General features: G+C 50.3%; 1 protein-coding gene across 1 annotated transcript; it reads right to left on the bottom strand.

Moving 5' to 3' along the window:
- Positions 1-576: 576 nt before the first annotated feature.
- Positions 577-16,691, bottom strand: N7471_001216 (uncharacterized protein; the record flags this gene model as incomplete). The annotated part of the gene is made up of 3 exons (XM_057273937.1): positions 577-4,071; positions 4,136-10,636; positions 10,707-16,691. 3 exons carry the CDS (start codon positions 16,689-16,691, stop codon positions 577-579), a joined length of 15,981 nt encoding a protein of 5,326 aa, XP_057142116.1.
- Positions 16,692-16,816: the final 125 nt, after the last annotated feature.

Below are 16,816 nucleotides of genomic sequence, written 5' to 3'. Positions count from 1 at the left end.
TATCATCCTGGTAGCCCACATAGCGTTTGCATCGCGACCACGCAGTCAACCTACCTACCTGCTGTAAAAAAAGGTCAAGAGTCACTAGGGTAAGAATCACTCTAGAAGGTGCGACCCTCGCACAAATATTGTAGCTGATCATGCTGCGTCTTACATAGAGATGCACCGTTTAGCTGGTTAAGCGCACTTATTTAATGCCTGGGTCGGCCTTCGCAGAATGGCCAGTTGGGGACATGCTCATTAAATGTACATTTATTACCAACGATGATACCAGCGACGGCTCACAAGCAAGCAAGTCAAATAGCAGGTCCAGCGATTAATGACTATACAAAATTTGACTGTAGATCGATCATTAACAATACAAGCGGCGAACGAACTTTCACTCTTTCCTCCGATACAATTTTACCTCTCTTTCCTCTCCATCTGGGCCCAAATTCCTCCTACCCCTTGGGTTTTCTGTTTTCTTTTTTTTTTTTTTTTTTCTGTTTTTCCTTTCTTCCGTGGTGTGGTGTGTACTTTAATGCCGCGTTACGACTCGGCCAACAAATCGAGATGAAGCGCTTTCCTGTTTGCCTCTCACCCCAAAGCTGCTAGAGAAGAGCTGGGGCAGCTGGAGAACAGTTCAATAGTCTTCGCAAGCTTCTCAGCCAACCGATCAGCTGTGGGGTGATCCATTGTGTCTTCGGCTGCAGCGATCATAATGTCGAGACACGGGCCACGCTCCATGGAAATTACACCCAACTGGCCTTGCGCTAGCTTTGAGCTGGCCCAACTCGAACTAGAGGAGGAGCGGAGGCCGCCCATCTCAAATTGCTCTGCGGTTTCCATACCCTGGTGATGGACGAGACAGCCGAGTTTCGAACGCGCAGGCCAGTTGGTACACCGTTCAACAATGTTCTCGAATGACACATAGTCGTAAGGGAAGGTTTCCAGCTGTTGGTTCTGGACATGCCGTACCAGGTCTTCCACGGTCCACTCCGGTTTGATGTTGATTCGGACAGGTAGGAGGTTGATACAAGGCCCGAGAGCCTTGTCTACATCTGGAAGCGGAGCCCCCCGCCCATGAACAACCTGGCCTAAAACGATGTCGGAGGTTGCGACATGCACGGACAAAACCCAAGAAAATGCGGCTTTGACGAGGGTTGAAAGTGTCGTGTCTGGCAAAAGGGTGGGATGGTTGATCTCTCGTCTTGCGCTGGTGTCATTTTTGGTCGACAGTGGGATATCGGTAATACCAAGAGGATCGAATGCCAGCGCCGGGGCATTTTGAAGATAATTGCTCCAAAACGAGAAGGCCTCTGTGTTGCCGTCACTCAGTCGATTGTAGACCACGTCTTTGAATTGCACGGTCTTTGGCAGAACATGGCCCTGGTAAGCTGTCGCAATTGCATCCCACAGGAAGGGCAGAGAGGACCCGTCATACTGGGCATGTGATATGCTGGCAATGAAGACAAAGTTCTCCCGGGAAACATTTGTCACAACGGTGAAACCAACAGGTATCGATCCTTGCGCTGTGGATGTTTCCCGCTTGCGTTGCGATTCCTGGATGGTGTATGCCTCGGGATCATCACAAACTACGACTTCAAACGCTGGCTCGACTTCCCGTAAGATAATTTGGAACAGCTTCTCCTCAAAGCTCGCAAACACTGTCCGCAAGATGCTGTGGTGGGACATAACTCGCATGCACGCGGAGCGGAGTCGATCAATGTCCAACTCAGCCGGGAACACGTGAGCTGTGTATACGGGTGATGAGTGGGTGATGTAGAATTTTTGAAAGTCGAGAGCAGGGAGGATATCCTCAACATTGTCTGAGTTGAAGGGCCCATATTTTGAGGAGAACGAGGAAAGAATACCGATACGCTCGCCATCTGTCACAAGTGAGTATGGGGAATATTGCCTAGAGGAAGAACTAGTCCCGCAATGGCTGTCCACAATATCGGCCCATTCCGAGATAGTTGGGTGACGAAGAATGTCGTGTGAGCTTATCTCCAATCCCTCAGCTCGAGAGGTCGCAGCAATCTTCATAGCGAGAATTGAGTCGCCTCCAAAGTGAAGGAAACTGTCATTCGTCCCTACTGCTTCCATGGGAACATTGAGTAGCCTGGTAAGAATTCTGTGGAATTTACTCGCGGTACCACTCTCCACAGCCCGTCGGGTTCCTTGTACTGTCGAGTATAGGCGCCAGTCATGGGGTGGAATTGTCCGAATGATCTGGCGCAGTTTTGTTCGATCCATCTTTCCCGATGCTGTTCGTGGCATTTGGGCAACGGGAATAAACAAATCTGGAACCATATATCCAGGAAGATCATTTCGAAGGTCTCGTAGAGTCGCTGCAGCGTGAGAATGGAATTCCTCGCCGGGGATGCGCAGCAGATCTTGATCAGACATATCCTGGGCTTTGGAATTATCAGCTGTAGCTGTTGAATCGTTTGACCGAACCCATATGCAAGCCACAAGCCGTGAAACTACCGAGGGCGATACATCGTTGATGTCCCAGTGTTCGGAGATCATCACCTGCTCGACCACTGCTTCCCTGGCCCCTGGGAAATAACGCCATGCGTGATGCTCTATATCCTCTAGCTCCACGCGCTGTCCACGGACCTTGATCTGTCGATCCTTCCGGCCCTCAAAGCGAAGAGATCCATCAGAAATCTCAAAACGCACAAGATCACCTGTTTTATACAGGCGCGAGTTTAAGCCTTGCTCCGGGTTCACGTCTTGTAGCCACTTTGGTCCCCAAATAAAAGCTTGCGTTGTTCTTTCTTGGTCATTCAGATAGCCATCGCCCACAGACGGGCCGGAAAGAAGAAGCTCTCCAATGGCACCAAGGGGAAGAAGCCTGTTGTGATCATGCTGGTCCACAACCCAGCAATTAATCCCTATAGCCCGTCCAATATTGCGAGGATCATCTCCCGGAAGGAGCCCTGGTGAGACTGTATTGATGACTGCACATTCGGTCGGGCCGTATCCATTAATAAGATTGCAGTTCTCGCCCCATTGGGTGATATGTGTGCTCGACATAGGTTCTCCTTGGAGAGCCACGGTCTGTACCCATGAGGATGCCTTGCTGGCGTCCAGACCACTAGCCAAAGACGGTGTCAAAAACGCATGTGACACAGCGAATGGGCAAATGCCCTCTAACATCATCTGACTTTGCTCAGGCTCGGAGATAACACAAACGGTGGCCCCGGCTATCAGTGTGGTCAGGATTTCCATCAATGACACATCAAATGCGAAAGATGAGATCTGAAGGACACGAGAAGATTTGTTTAATGAGAAGGCACCAATTTGGGCTTCTGCTGCATGCGTATAAGCCAAATGGGAAACCATAACACCCTTCGGAGAGCCTGTGGTTCCGGACGTGAAGAGGATATATGCTGCCTGTTCTGGGTTGACAGTTTGGACAACATGAGAATGTCTATCATCACCGTACTGTGTACACCAGAGGCTGGGCATCCTCTTATCACCGATTTCCATAACTTCGTCAGCGAGATCTCGGGCGAGGGGTGCTTGAGTGGTGGATGATACTACCAGACTGGCTTTCGTCCGACGACAGATGTCGTGAAGTCTGGTAATTGGCTGGGTTGGATCCAAAGGAACGATCGTTCCACCTGCTTTCATCACTCCCAGCATAGCAACAATAACCCAGCCCGACTTCTCAAAGCAAAGAGGTATTAGCTGTGCCATTGATATCCCTCTTTCTATGAGGACTAAAGCCAACTGTGAAGAAAGTTGATCTAGCTCTTTATATGTGAAATTCCCATTTGATCCTGAGACTGCCAAGTGGCCTGGATGTTCCTCTGCTCTTTGCTGGATGACTTCGTGGACACACAAACTCGGAGGCTCTGGAATCCTTGGGTTCCACCGACGGAGGCGCCGTCGGTCTTGAACGCTCAGGAGACTCAAATCCCCCAGTGTGTTATGTTTGTGGGAGATAATTGTTGAAACGGCCAGGTCGAAGTAATCAGCCAACTGTGAAGCGAGAGACGGGGACACGCGTGATGGGCGGTAGGTCATAGCCACTTGGATCTGGCCATCTTCCTGGAACTCGGCGTACATCATGATGTCTTGCTATAGAAGAAGAAGGATTAGAAGTCAAATACTAAAAAAAGATCACATGTAATAGATAACTTACAAGAATTGGGTCCAGTCCATGCAGAGGTGTCAGGTGAAGCGAGGGCCTTTTGTCTTGCTTGGATGGGTCGGTTGAGGTCGCATATTGAACATTGACTGCGGTTGATGCCAAGTCCTCCATGGTTACTCCGGCGGCTGTCGCAATATCCGCCAGCGGGAAGGTTTGATAAGAGAGAACCTCGGAATAGTTTTGCTGTAAGCTCAACGCTATTTGGTCAAAGGTAAGCTGGCTTGCCAAGCGCATTCGACATATTGACATGTTGGAAAATTGCCCAACTTCCTCATCAAGGTGTGGAATAGATATCATTCGTCCAGAAGTCAAGGTGCCAAAGCAGACGTCATCGGCCCCGGTGAAGGCGCCAAGTGTGAGTGCCCATGCCAAATACAGGAGATTGGGAGCAGTCCAGTCAGTCGACCGACAGAAGGTCTCGAGATCGGACCCTCGGTGACTAAGGGTGATCTCCAACAAGTCAAGAGATTCGGGGCATATGTCCTCGGTGGTAGCCCTTGGCGCTGGAAGGCTCACAGGTTGCATGTCTTCCAGATAGGAACGCCAGTATTCGACGGCTTCTTCTCGTGGCTGCTCTTGGACAAACGTGATATACTTTTGGTATGCATTGCTGGATATCCCTCCTCTCGCTGGTTCGGAATATGCACGGCATAAATCACGCCGAAGGACGGCCAAAGACATGGCATCAATAATGACATGATTAATATCAAGCCTGCAAACAACGCGGCCGCTGGGGGTGATGCAAATAGTGAATTGATGTGGAACAACCTGGCCGTCATGGCGGGTCACCGTGGCACAGGATGTATTGAATGCAGGGGGTACTCCTGGTTGATCGTCGTGCACCCCCACTTGAAGCACAACCATCGGAGGTTCGACATTTCGGAAAATGACTTGCTCAAACTGACTGTCCTTGGTAAAGTCCGGTTGGAAGGCAGCTCGCAGAGCAGCATGCCAGGACACCACTTGTTTCCATGCACTCGCTAGGCGATGAACATCCACTGCCGGTCCATCCTGCTGGGGTGACAGTAGATCATTGACTTCCCATATAAAATGAGTCACATAGTTAGTATCATTCCTCATTTGGCTTAACAAAATGCCACGCTGAGCCGGAGTGCAGGGGTAAACTGCTTCCACGTTAGGGTTCTTGGATCGATCAAGCTCAGGCGACTGAGCATAGTGATTGGCAACCTGTAGGATCGTTCTCCACCGGAATAAATCTCCGACTGAGTGGTCGATTCCAACAGCACGAGCCTGAGACGTTGCTTGCAAAGCGGAAATGGAATCGCCACCCAGACGGAAGAAGCTATCTTCCACTCCAATCTGATCTGCTGGGATGCCCAGCGCCCGAGACCAGATGCTTTGCAGTGTACGCTCCGCTTCCGTGGCGGTGGCACGCTTGCCTGGAGCTTTGGGGGCAAAAGAAGACTCCAATTGCTCTCGTGCAATGGTAGCCACGGACTGAAGGAGGTGGCTTCGATTCAATTTGCCACCAATGGTTTGGGGCATTTTCCGGAGTGGTACAAAAGCCGTCGGTAACATGTAGTCAGGAAGAACGTTGCCAAGTTTGAGTTGAGCATTCGCAACCTTGTGTTTAAATTTCGCTGGCGCAATCACGTCTAGTCCTGGGATTGGCGAGGATTTTGGTGCAGAAGCTGTAAGGCCATCTTTCGGAACAATGAACACGACCAAGCATGGCGATTGTACCGCTGCCGCTGGTGTGATGATTTGTGCCACCACGTCCTCCAAATCGCCGTCGAAAACTTCTTGCACCTGCTTTTCGACTTCTCCAAGCTCAAATCTTTGGCCTCGCAACTTGACCTGGAAGTCTCGGCGCCCAACAAAGCAGAGAGACCCGTCTCTTTCGTAACGGACTAGATCACCTGTTCGGTACAACCGAGTGTTCCTCCTGTCATCTGCAAGTCCGACATCCCGGATCCAAGGCAGGTTGGGAATGAATGCCGCTGCGGTTTGCTCTTCATTGTTCAAATATCCACGGCCTACAAGAGGCCCCTGCAGAAGAAGCTCGCCCACAGCTCCCACGGGTACCAACCTGCTAGGGTCTCGTGGGTCTGTTACCCATCCTGCCCCTGCAATTGAGAACCCGATATTTGCGGCCTGGGAATCAGCCTGGATTGATGGTCGCATAGTGAAAACGACTGTACATTCCGCAGGCCCGTATGTATTCAGCAGATGCACACGCGGCGCCCATAGCTGGACATCACTTGTGCGTACCGGCTCTCCAATCAGCATAATTGTGTTGACTGATGATAGATCATCAGGAGTCACCGCACGTAAGACAGATGGCGTAAATATAACGTGGCTTGGTTGTAGTGTGGTGGCTGCTGAGGCTAAGTGGTCTCTGCGTTCCGACTCAGACAAAACGCATATGCAAGCACCCACGAATAATGTGCCCAGGATCTCAAGGATGCTGACATCAAAGGCATAGGATGCAAAGTGGAGTACTCGGCTGTTCGAATGAAGACCAACCTTCTCAGCATACGGAACAGCCATGGTTGCAAACGAACCATTCTCGACAACGGCGCCTTTTGGCTTCCCTGTAGATCCGGAGGTAAACACCGCATATAGAGCGTGGTGTGGATCATGACGGGGTAAATCGACTTTCAGGAAAGGCTGGATATTGATGTTCTCATCGACAACCACAACATTTGGTACTAGGGCGTGGGCTATGTCTTGAAGTTTTTTTGATGTGACAACAAGAGTAGCATTTATTTCCTGACAGACAGTTCGAAGCCGCCCTTGGGGGTGTAAGGTGTCCAGAAGAACAAATGCAGCCCCGGTCTTCAGCACCGCGACAACAGCAATAGCCGTCCAACGTGAGCGATCAAGATAAATGGGGATGAACTTATTTGGCCCCACTCCATGAGATATTAAGGAAGGCACTAGATTGTCTGACATCACATTCAAATCTTCGTAGGAGAGATTGCCGTCCCAGGCGCAGATGGCTGGTGCCAATGGTTGCGAGGTACAGTGTTGACTGATGGCGTCAATCACTGCCATTGTAGAAAGAGGTGGGATCTCTGCATTCCAAGATTTCAAACGCTGCACATCTTGAGAGTTGAGAGTCAGGATCTCTCGCATCAGTCGCTGAGGATGGCTGTGGACCTGCTGCAAAATGTGACCAAACTGGTTCAGCATACACTGCATCTGCCATTTGGGTAGAACAACCCCATCGAATGCGGCCTCGACAGTGAGCTCATTTTGTTTCAAAATTATGGTTACCTGCAACGCGTATGTATTGGATGCTCCATCTTCATAACAAGTGTCCACGGGTTGCAAAATATCCATGTTCGTCGGCGTGTTGCCAACTTCCCCTCGCCCTTCAATGAGAAGAGTCTGGAATGAACATGCGCGCGCTGCATTTGGTCCTAGCGAGGCAATATGGGGTAACCCAACTTGCTCAAAAGGAATTCGCTGCATGGCACGCTCTTGTAAGTCGGCAAGTGCCTGCGATACGGTCACGTCGCGGTCAAGTAGAACCCGCAAAGGGATTGTCGCGATTGTTGGTGCTGCCATTGTTTCAATTCCACGTACAGGCGCAGTCCGTCCAGGAGATACAACACCAAAGATAATATCATCGCTGCTTTGATACTGAGACTGAACTATCGCCCAGGCCAGCCTAGTTGCGGTGCTTCGGGAGATGCAATCATCCACCAAGGCCCCGGTTTGTATATGAACTTGCATTCTCTCTGACGCATTGGGCCGGTAGGACGAAGATTGCAAGGGAGGGAATGGCTCTGCATCAAGACCATTGAATTCAGCAGTCCAAAACTTTTTCGCTCCCTTGGTTTGGGCTATGGAGTATTTGATGAGTCTTTGGAACGGGATTGAGTTCAATGCCGGTGATTCGGGGTCGTGGTAGGCTAGTTGTGCCCTCTGTAGGAGGAGAGGCAGTGACCAGGCATCATAAACTGCATGATGCAATGTCACCATCAAATCAAACTGCTGTGGCGGGTGACTGGGGCCTGGGATAATCTCGAACTGGGCCAACGGCTGACCAAAAAGCACCTCCCAAGTCAATTTTTGATCTGCTTTTGTATCTTGCGTAATCCAGTGAAGTTTGTCGTCCCGAAGTACTACCTGAAGACAACCTAGGTCCGTTTCGATGAGTCGGGTGCGAAGGATGGCATTCGTGGCTGATACCTTCTCCCAAGCCCACCTCAACTTGTCTAGATCGGTGTTCGGGGTGAGACGGAAATGGTGGTTCGCGATGTATGACCCGGGTCTTTCAGCAGTGAGGGCCGCCAAGCCGATCTGCAACGCAGTACAGGGATATATATCTTCGATTTGGTCCATGGAAACCCCACACTGAGCCATTGCCTTTGTTTGAGCCTCTACTAGCTCTTCCGGAGGAAGAAGTGAGAAGGGGGCAATTTGGTCGTCTTCGCGAGATTTTGGCTTGGGCAAAGGTGGCTCTGCCTTTGGGGGAAGGGAGTACAGCCGTGCTAGGTCTTCAAGCTTGGGATGTAGGAAAACGTCCGGAACAGCAAGCTTCAAACCTTGCGACACAGCAGTTGATGCTAGTTTCATCACTGCAATTGAGTCTCCCCCCAAGCGGAAAAAGTTGTCTTCCTGCCCGACAGTCTCAATCGGCCGCTCAAGAACCTGGGCCCACAGGCTCTGCAATAATTTCTCCTCTGTTGTCATATCCTTGGTATTTCTCAAAGCTCGACTAGCTTCGGAATGATCTAACTGCTGTTGCATGGCCTGCAATGCTTCTTGCTGCAATCGACGTCGGTTGACTTTTCCGTTTACCAGTCGTGGCACTTCATCGACCGAAAAGAAGGCAGAGGGGATAAGAAAGTTTGGCACTTGTTGTTCAAGATTGGCCCTGGTCTTCTCCACCGTAGCCTCAAAAGCTTGATCTTTGCCATTGTGCGGCGGCTGGACTACACTGGCAACCAAGTATGACTTGTCGGAATTTGGAAGAGTCACAATATCAGCATAAACCTCCGGGGTACTTCCTGAAAAGCACTGCTGAACATGGTACTCGATTTCATTAAGCTCGATGCGCTGACCACGCAGTTTCACTTGTCGATCTTTGCGTCCAATGTATCGAATAGATCCATCGGACAAAAGACGCACCAGATCTCCTGTCCTGTATAGAGTACCATTTTGGCGGCCACGAATCTCCTGTAGCCAAGCAGGGTATGGGAGGAAAGCAGCGACCATGTGATCTGGGCGATTTACGTAGCCACGGCCGACAATAGGTCCCTCGATGACTAGCTCACCCACGGCACCCACAGGCATCAGGTTATTCGGCTCTTGTGAATTGATGACCCATGTCACGCCTCCTGCGGAGTATCCAATGTTTGCTGTGTCACATGCAAGGGATTGGGCAGACGTTTGAGCCGTGGCAATAACGGAACATTCTGAGGGGCCATACGCGTTCATCAGGAAGAGGTACGGTGACCACCGACGGACGTCATCGTCACTCATACCTTCTCCTCCAAGCACAAGGGTTTTTAAAGTCGCAACTTTCTTGGGATCAAGGATGCGTGCAACGGAAGGTGTCAGTAATGCCCAATTGACGTTCAATTCCCGGATCGCCTCGGCCAGATTTTCATGCCGGGCACTTTCCGAAGGAATGCAAATGCACCCGCCCGTCAATAGTGTTGTAAATATCTCCACGATGCTGGCATCAAATGCATATGAGGCAAATTGAAGCACCCGTGAATGCTCATCCAAACGAAGCAGTTGATGGTGAGCTTCAGCTGCTGAACGGAAAGACTGGTGTTCAATTATGCTTGCTTTCGGTTTTCCGGTGGATCCCGATGTAAACATTGCGTAGGCTGCTGACCGAGGGGAAACTGGCGTTGATGTCTTTCTTGCAGGTTGTTGATTCGAGACTGATTCCGGCTCTATATCTTGGACGACGATGGTCTTCGGCACAATACTGGCCGCAAGTCCCGCGAACCTTCGGGAGGTGAGTATAACAGGGCAATGGAAGTCGTCCTGTATCATCTTCTGCAATCGTTCTGCTGGATAGGCTGGGTCGAGAAGGATGAAAGCGCCACCCGCCTTCAAGACAGCCAGCAGTGCAACAACTACCCAGCGCGACTTTTCAAAACATATTGGCACAAAAGCATCAGGACCCACATCGAAATGAGATAGATGCAGTGCTATGTAGGATGAGATCCGATTTAGCTCTCCGTAGGTGAAGCTGCCATCGCAGGCGGACACCGCACAACGTTCCGGAGTCGCTTGGCAATTTCGCTGAATATCACTATGAATGCAAGACTCAACTGCGCTTGGTACACCACTACTTAGCTCAATGATCCGAGACTTATTCTTTCCACTGAAGAAATTGAGGTGGTTGAGGCGAGTGTTGGCAGGATCCATGAGTTGCCAGACAACATGGTATAATGTGTCAGCAATTAACTCTGCCTGTGAATCATCCACAGCATTGCTCCAGTATGTTAAGTCACCATGTATATTGTTTTCGCCGGTGGTTACGTTAACGGTCAACGCATACTGATCTGACAGTCAGCTCATTATTTTGAAGACGCACGGGAACCTGGGAAAGACACTGGAAACAACTGACCTCGGTGAAATCAATTCCTCGTCCAGACTCTAGGGTAATTTGAGGGGGATGGCCCGGCATTGGATCTGCAGCCTCTTTCTGCAAGGACATCGCGGTGTTGAACAAGGGTTGCCCTGCAAGATTTAGAGAGTGCATAACCTCCGCTAGAGAGCAGTGTTGGTGGTCAATACTGCGCGCATATGCATCCTGGTTATCTAGAAGTGTTGACAGAACTGATACATCGTCGGCTAGGAACAAGCGGCAAACGAGTAGATTGATCATGGGCCCGCAAATCTCACGGGCATCTCGCATTGGGATATCTCGACAAGAATTCAGATACCCAAAGCACACCGAGTCGGATCCTGTGTACACACGGAGAACGACACCCCATGCTACCTGCAAGAGGCTAGAGATCGTTATACCATGATACTGACCGAATGATCGTAGATGCCGTCCGAAATCAAATCTGAATGGAAGTAATTTCAGGGCGGCTGGATTTGCACCGTCGGTATTAGATCCCAAAGAAGGGAATAAACACGGGTATACACCATCCAAATATTGCTTCCAGTACGCTTCCGAGCCTGATTGGCGATGACCTTGCAGATACTCAAGATATGTTCTGTATAGGCCTGGTGGTGAATTCCCCAGCTGCCCATGATATGCACGGTGGAAATCGGACAGCAAAGTCTGACCAGTGACGCCATCAACCAGCATGTGATGGATAACCAGTTCGCAGGAGACTCCCCCTCCGGGTTGAACTGCCAGATTGAGTTGATGAGGGGGTTGACCCTTTTTGTTGCCATGCCGATTGGTGAAGAGGGGCTGATCTGGTATAGGAGAATTTTGGGATTCATCCCCAGACTCAGATTCCAAAACCACTTGTATGTTCGCAGGAGCTGGCTTCACAACAACTTGCACAGGATGGCTATGCTCACCAGTGCTGTCAGTAAACACGGTGCGGAGGATTGGATGACGGTCAACCACTTGTTGCCACGCTTGTTTGATCTTAACTACATCGACAGAGGCAGATGTACCTAGCAGTGCATGGACTGACCAGCGAATATGTGACCAATACATATGGGGGTTCTTCACTTGGCTGAGCCACATGCCCAGCTGAATTGGCGAGCAAGGGTAGATATCTTGGATCATGGAAGGTGACACATCAAGCTGACCAGATATCTGATGCAGCAAATCTCGAAGCTGGTCGTCCGTTGTCAAGGCTAACAGTGGAAAGTCCGAAATTGTGGGTCGTTGGTCTTGCTGCAGAATCTTTGGCAACTCCTCGAGGGTTTCCAAGGTTGTATCAATCCATTTTTGCAATCGGTCCTGATGCTTAGTTTTTCGATTATGCACAAATGACAAATTGAGTCTGCCATGCATGACTGTTGCAGTTACATCAACAAGAGCAAAACGCGGGAGGTCTGGTGGCATGGGGACAAGCCCCTGGTCTGGTACCGATGCCAACTGAAGAAGTGCACCCGGACGTTCCAGTTGCTGGAAGAGACCCGTATAATTAAACAAGATTTCCATGGGGGAATGCCCTTGGCAAAAGTTCATGCCTTCCGGGTGGAGATATCGCGACGCAAAGTATGCCCATCCATTGCGCGGGATGTCTCGCCGACCATCTTTGATCAGCTTTAGCAGCTCTGTAACATGCTGGCCTTTTTTTACTTTGACAAAGAGAGGGGCAATGGTGGTAAACCATCCGACGGTGCGAGAGATATCAATTCTTGGGTCCCATGGCTCGCGGCCATGGCCCTCGCTAAATACCGTCGGCGTGGGCCGGTTATCAAAAGCCCGGGAAAAAGCATGGAGAACAGCTGTATGGATAATCTCAACCGGCCTAGTATGAAAAGCATCGTTTGCGGGGCCGAATATTGCTTGGGTTGCATCCTGGGATATCGTGATGGATCGCTGTACCGCCTCACCCCATGTATTGCCAATCCAGCTTGCCGGTGGTCCCCAGTATGCAAGAGGAGGTGCTGGGATGCTCGCTGGAAGTACCTGTTCAGGATCAAGAGATTCTTGGGCATAATCTTTCTGCAACCGGCACCATTGTTGGAACGAGATCGATGCAGGCTGCAATGGATGTCCAGCAGTAAGGATGTCTTCCAGATCTTGTAACAAAACACGCCAGGAGACTAAATCCATCACAAGATGATGGGCCATAAGGCCCAGATACTGTTCTTGTGATTCTGTCTCGATAAAATCGATGATTATCAATGTTCCTTTATTGATATCAAGTTTGTTCTGACTTTCAGAGAAGATCTTCTGGATACCTTCCTGGTCGTCGATTGACCGCAGCCAGTGCTTCCGAAACTGGAGACTATCTTTGGCTTCCCGATCGACGATCTGAGCCCACTCATCGTTCTCCTGTTGTTCAAACCTAGCCTGAAACATCGAGTGCCGCGCAGTCATCGTCTGAGCTGCCTTTTGAAGCTTAGAAGCGGATGTGGGCCGTGATATACGGAGCAGAAACTCTTGAGTGAACTTGTTGTGTCCTTCGGGAACATACTCGAAGAACAGTTGTTGGATAGGAGAAAGTTCAATCCAGGTATCTGAAAGATCTTCATCAAAACTTGGGGAAGGCGAAGATTGACTGCTTGATTCCTGAATCTTCTGGCTCAATTTGAGAATGCTTGGGAATCGAAAGATGTCGGCTACCACAATGTTGAACCCGGCTGATTGGCAACTTGCTGCCATTTGCATTGCGCTGACCGAATCGCCACCTAAACGGAAGAAACTTTCGTTGACACTAATCTTGTCGAGAGGTTGGTTCAGTGTCTGTGCCCATATTTGTTGCAACTTCTCCTCGCGTGAACTCGATGGCAGCTGAGGCTGCACCTGAGAAACTCGGTAAGCCTGCATCTCATCCCAAGACAACTGTTCTGCCTGTTTGCGAAGGTTGCGATGGTCCGTCTTCCCAGACGGTGTCAGAGGCATGTGGGATAATGGTAAAAAGACACCGGGGACCATGAAGGACGGTAAAGCATCGGACAAGTGTGATTCTGCCATCGCACACGAGGCGCGGAATTCGTCATTTGGAGGGAAAATCAAGTCTTTCTGCATATCCTTCTCTCCCAGTGTTTCTGTTGAAGGGAGGCAGACAAATGCCGTGACCAAAGCCTCCGGTCGCTGATCCTTTTGATCGCTATTATTCCTTTCAGACAACCGTAGTATCTCCACGACCGCCTGGCTGGCCTGTGGAAACGCATCACGCAAATGGTGTTCAATGTCAGCCAACTCGAGGCGTTGGCCGTGCAGCTTCACCTGATTGTCTTTGCGCCCGAGATAACGGAAACTGCCATCGCCAGCGCACTGGACCAGATCTCCGGTTTTGTAAGCTCGGAGTGTGGGATAAGCTCCAAATTGAGAACGCCATGAAGGGGCTTCAATGAAGACTTGCGCTGTTTGGTCGGGATTTGAAAGATAACCATCCCCAACAGTCAATCCCTCGATCAGCAATTCCCCTGGGCATCCGACAGGCATCAGACGCTCGTGGTTGTGTGGATCCACTACCCATCCAACGCTACCAGTAGCAAAACCAATATTTGCAGGGTCGTGGTGCTGGAGCCTCGGCTGTACACTGAAGACAGCAGAACATTCAGCAGGGCCATACGCATTGCGAACCTGCACAAATGGTTCCCAGCGAGACACATCGCTAGCCAATACTGCTTCTCCAACGAACACGAGAACTTCAAGTGTCGGAAGGCGATCTGGCTGCACAATCCTTGTTACAGTGGGAGTCAAGCAGGCGACATTCACAGCGAACTGATTAATAGCTTTTTCTAGATTGCTGTGACAGTAGGAAGCTGAGGGAACACAGACGCAACCTCCCAATATCAGAGTGGTGAGATGCTCAATGATACATGAATCAAAAGCAGGGGATGCAAACTGCAGCACACGGGACTTCGGTGTGAAGGAATAAGGTGCTCCATGAGCCAAGGCACTCGCGACATAGCCGGCATGATTGACAATAACACCCTTTGGGGTACCTGTAGACCCAGAGGTAAAGGTGGCATATATGGGATCCATGGGCGTGGCTGGTGACGGGCTGCGGAATGCGTTATCGCTTTCTTTCTCCAAGTCGAGAGTGTCGACGTTGAGAATGGTAGGCACTCCAAGCTGGGATATCACATGGGCATGCTGCTTGGAGGCCACAATCAGAGTTGCCTTGATTGTTTGAATCATTACTTGCAAACGTGGCACAGGGTAGGTCGGATCCAATAGGACAAATGCCGCACCGGCTTTCATGACACCAAGCATTGCCACTGCAGTCCATTTGGATTTCTCCAGACATAACGGCACGTAGAATCCGGGACCCACAGAATGCTGAAAGAGGTATACAGCCAGTGCAGAGGACAGGTTATCCAGGGTTTGGTAAGAGATATCACCTTCCCAGCTGCTAATCGCCGTTGCGTGCGGACTCTGGAGCGTGCTTTGTTGGATGAGATCATGCACGCAGGATGGACCAACAGGGGCAACCGTTGATACATTCCAACGTGTGAGCTCCTCCCTATCTTCTGGGCTCACGGAATCAATGTCTGAGATGACACGATGAGGCTCCTTCTCAATCTGGTCATATATATGAGTGAACTGGTTGAGAATTCGCTTGATCTGATGACCATCGATCACGTTTGGGTCGAATCGAGCTTCGATCCACATCCCGCCTGTCAGTGGTCTGCAGCGGAGAATCAAAGAGTACAAATCGTATGTCTTCTGTACGGATCGATGTTGTGAAAAGAGGGATGGAATTTTATGGCCGTCTCTGGGTTCAACGGACAGCAAGGTTTGGAACTGACATGCTGCCTCTGGGCCTTGGCCCAAGTGAAGTAAATTCTGCAATCCGACATGCTCAAAGTCCATAGTAGCCGCCCATCGCTCCTGCACTGCGCCGAGGGCCTCAGCAATAGTGTTCTGTGGGCACAGCTGAATCCGCACTGGAATGCTGGCCAAGGCTGGACCGCACAGCTCTTGAACTCCCGGTACTGACACTCCACGGCCCGCGTTAACAGCCCCAAATAAAGTATCTTCGGAGCCAGTGTAAAGAGACTGGAGCACTGCCCAGGCTAGTCGTAGCTTTGTGTTGGCAGTAAAGGCGGCATTGGTGCCAGGCTTGATGTCACAAGTTCGCTCTAACCGACTGGTAGGACGGGGTACATATCCTGCCGTGGGTAAAGGAGGGAATGCCTTCATCGGCGCCAAATGCGCATCGCGAAACTCAGCTTCCCAGAAAGCGTCGGCTTGGGCGCGAGTGCCCTGTACATATTCGACAAGGGGCCGAAACGGACGAGAGACGAGATTTTCACCACGGTAGGCTGCGTTGGCTTGACGTAGAAGAAGTGCCATGGACCAGTCATCACAAATAGAGTGATGGATCACCACAGTCAGGGTGTGTCGAGTTATGTTGAGGAAGAAGTATGCCAGAGGCTTTCCTGTCTGCCAGGTCACCTTGCTGGTTGTGCCCGGCATTCCATCATCATCGGACTCAACCTGCCATGGGATGGTGCCACGAATCACGGCCTGGGTACAACCACGCTGCGTGGTGGGAACAATGCGAGTCCGAAGAATCGGATTGGCCTGAGCAGTATCATTCCACGCTTCATATAACCGGTTGAAATCTATACCAGGAGGCAGGTGGTACTCATGTTCAATCGTGTATGCCGATGAATCTTTGAAGGTGAGTGCCATCATTCCTTCTTGAAGCGCAGTACACGCATAGACATCTTCTAACTCCTCTATGGAGCAGTGGCACTGGGTGGCTACCTCAGAATATATCTCATCGTTGAAATCCCTCGATCGCGAAGAGAACGGCTCTTTGGGAACCGATATGTACGTGCTGGCTTCGAGATTGCACACTTCTTCTTTTTCCTCAACAATGCCACTGGCTTCAGCGCTACCACTGGCAGCTTCGGCATGGTGGGCATTTCGTTGCTCTAATTTTTCCAGAAATGCGCCCTTTTCTCCATTGGGACGAGGATCTGGAATCATTGTTTTGGTGTGCATAGTGAGATCAAATCATGAAAACAAAAGAATATTAGAATAAGACCGAGTACATTAGGTATTAAGTAGGGTAATGGCAAAACTCAGAACCAACGGCAGTGAAAATCTTAAAATTCAATTCTTGATGT

This window comes from Penicillium samsonianum (assembly GCF_028829775.1).
Source record: "Penicillium samsonianum strain IBT 33392 chromosome Unknown utg000001l_segment0_segment0, whole genome shotgun sequence".
NCBI lineage: Eukaryota > Fungi > Ascomycota > Eurotiomycetes > Eurotiales > Aspergillaceae > Penicillium > Penicillium samsonianum.
Note: the sequence above shows the minus strand (reverse complement) of the source record. Positions and strands in the feature narration are given on the sequence as shown.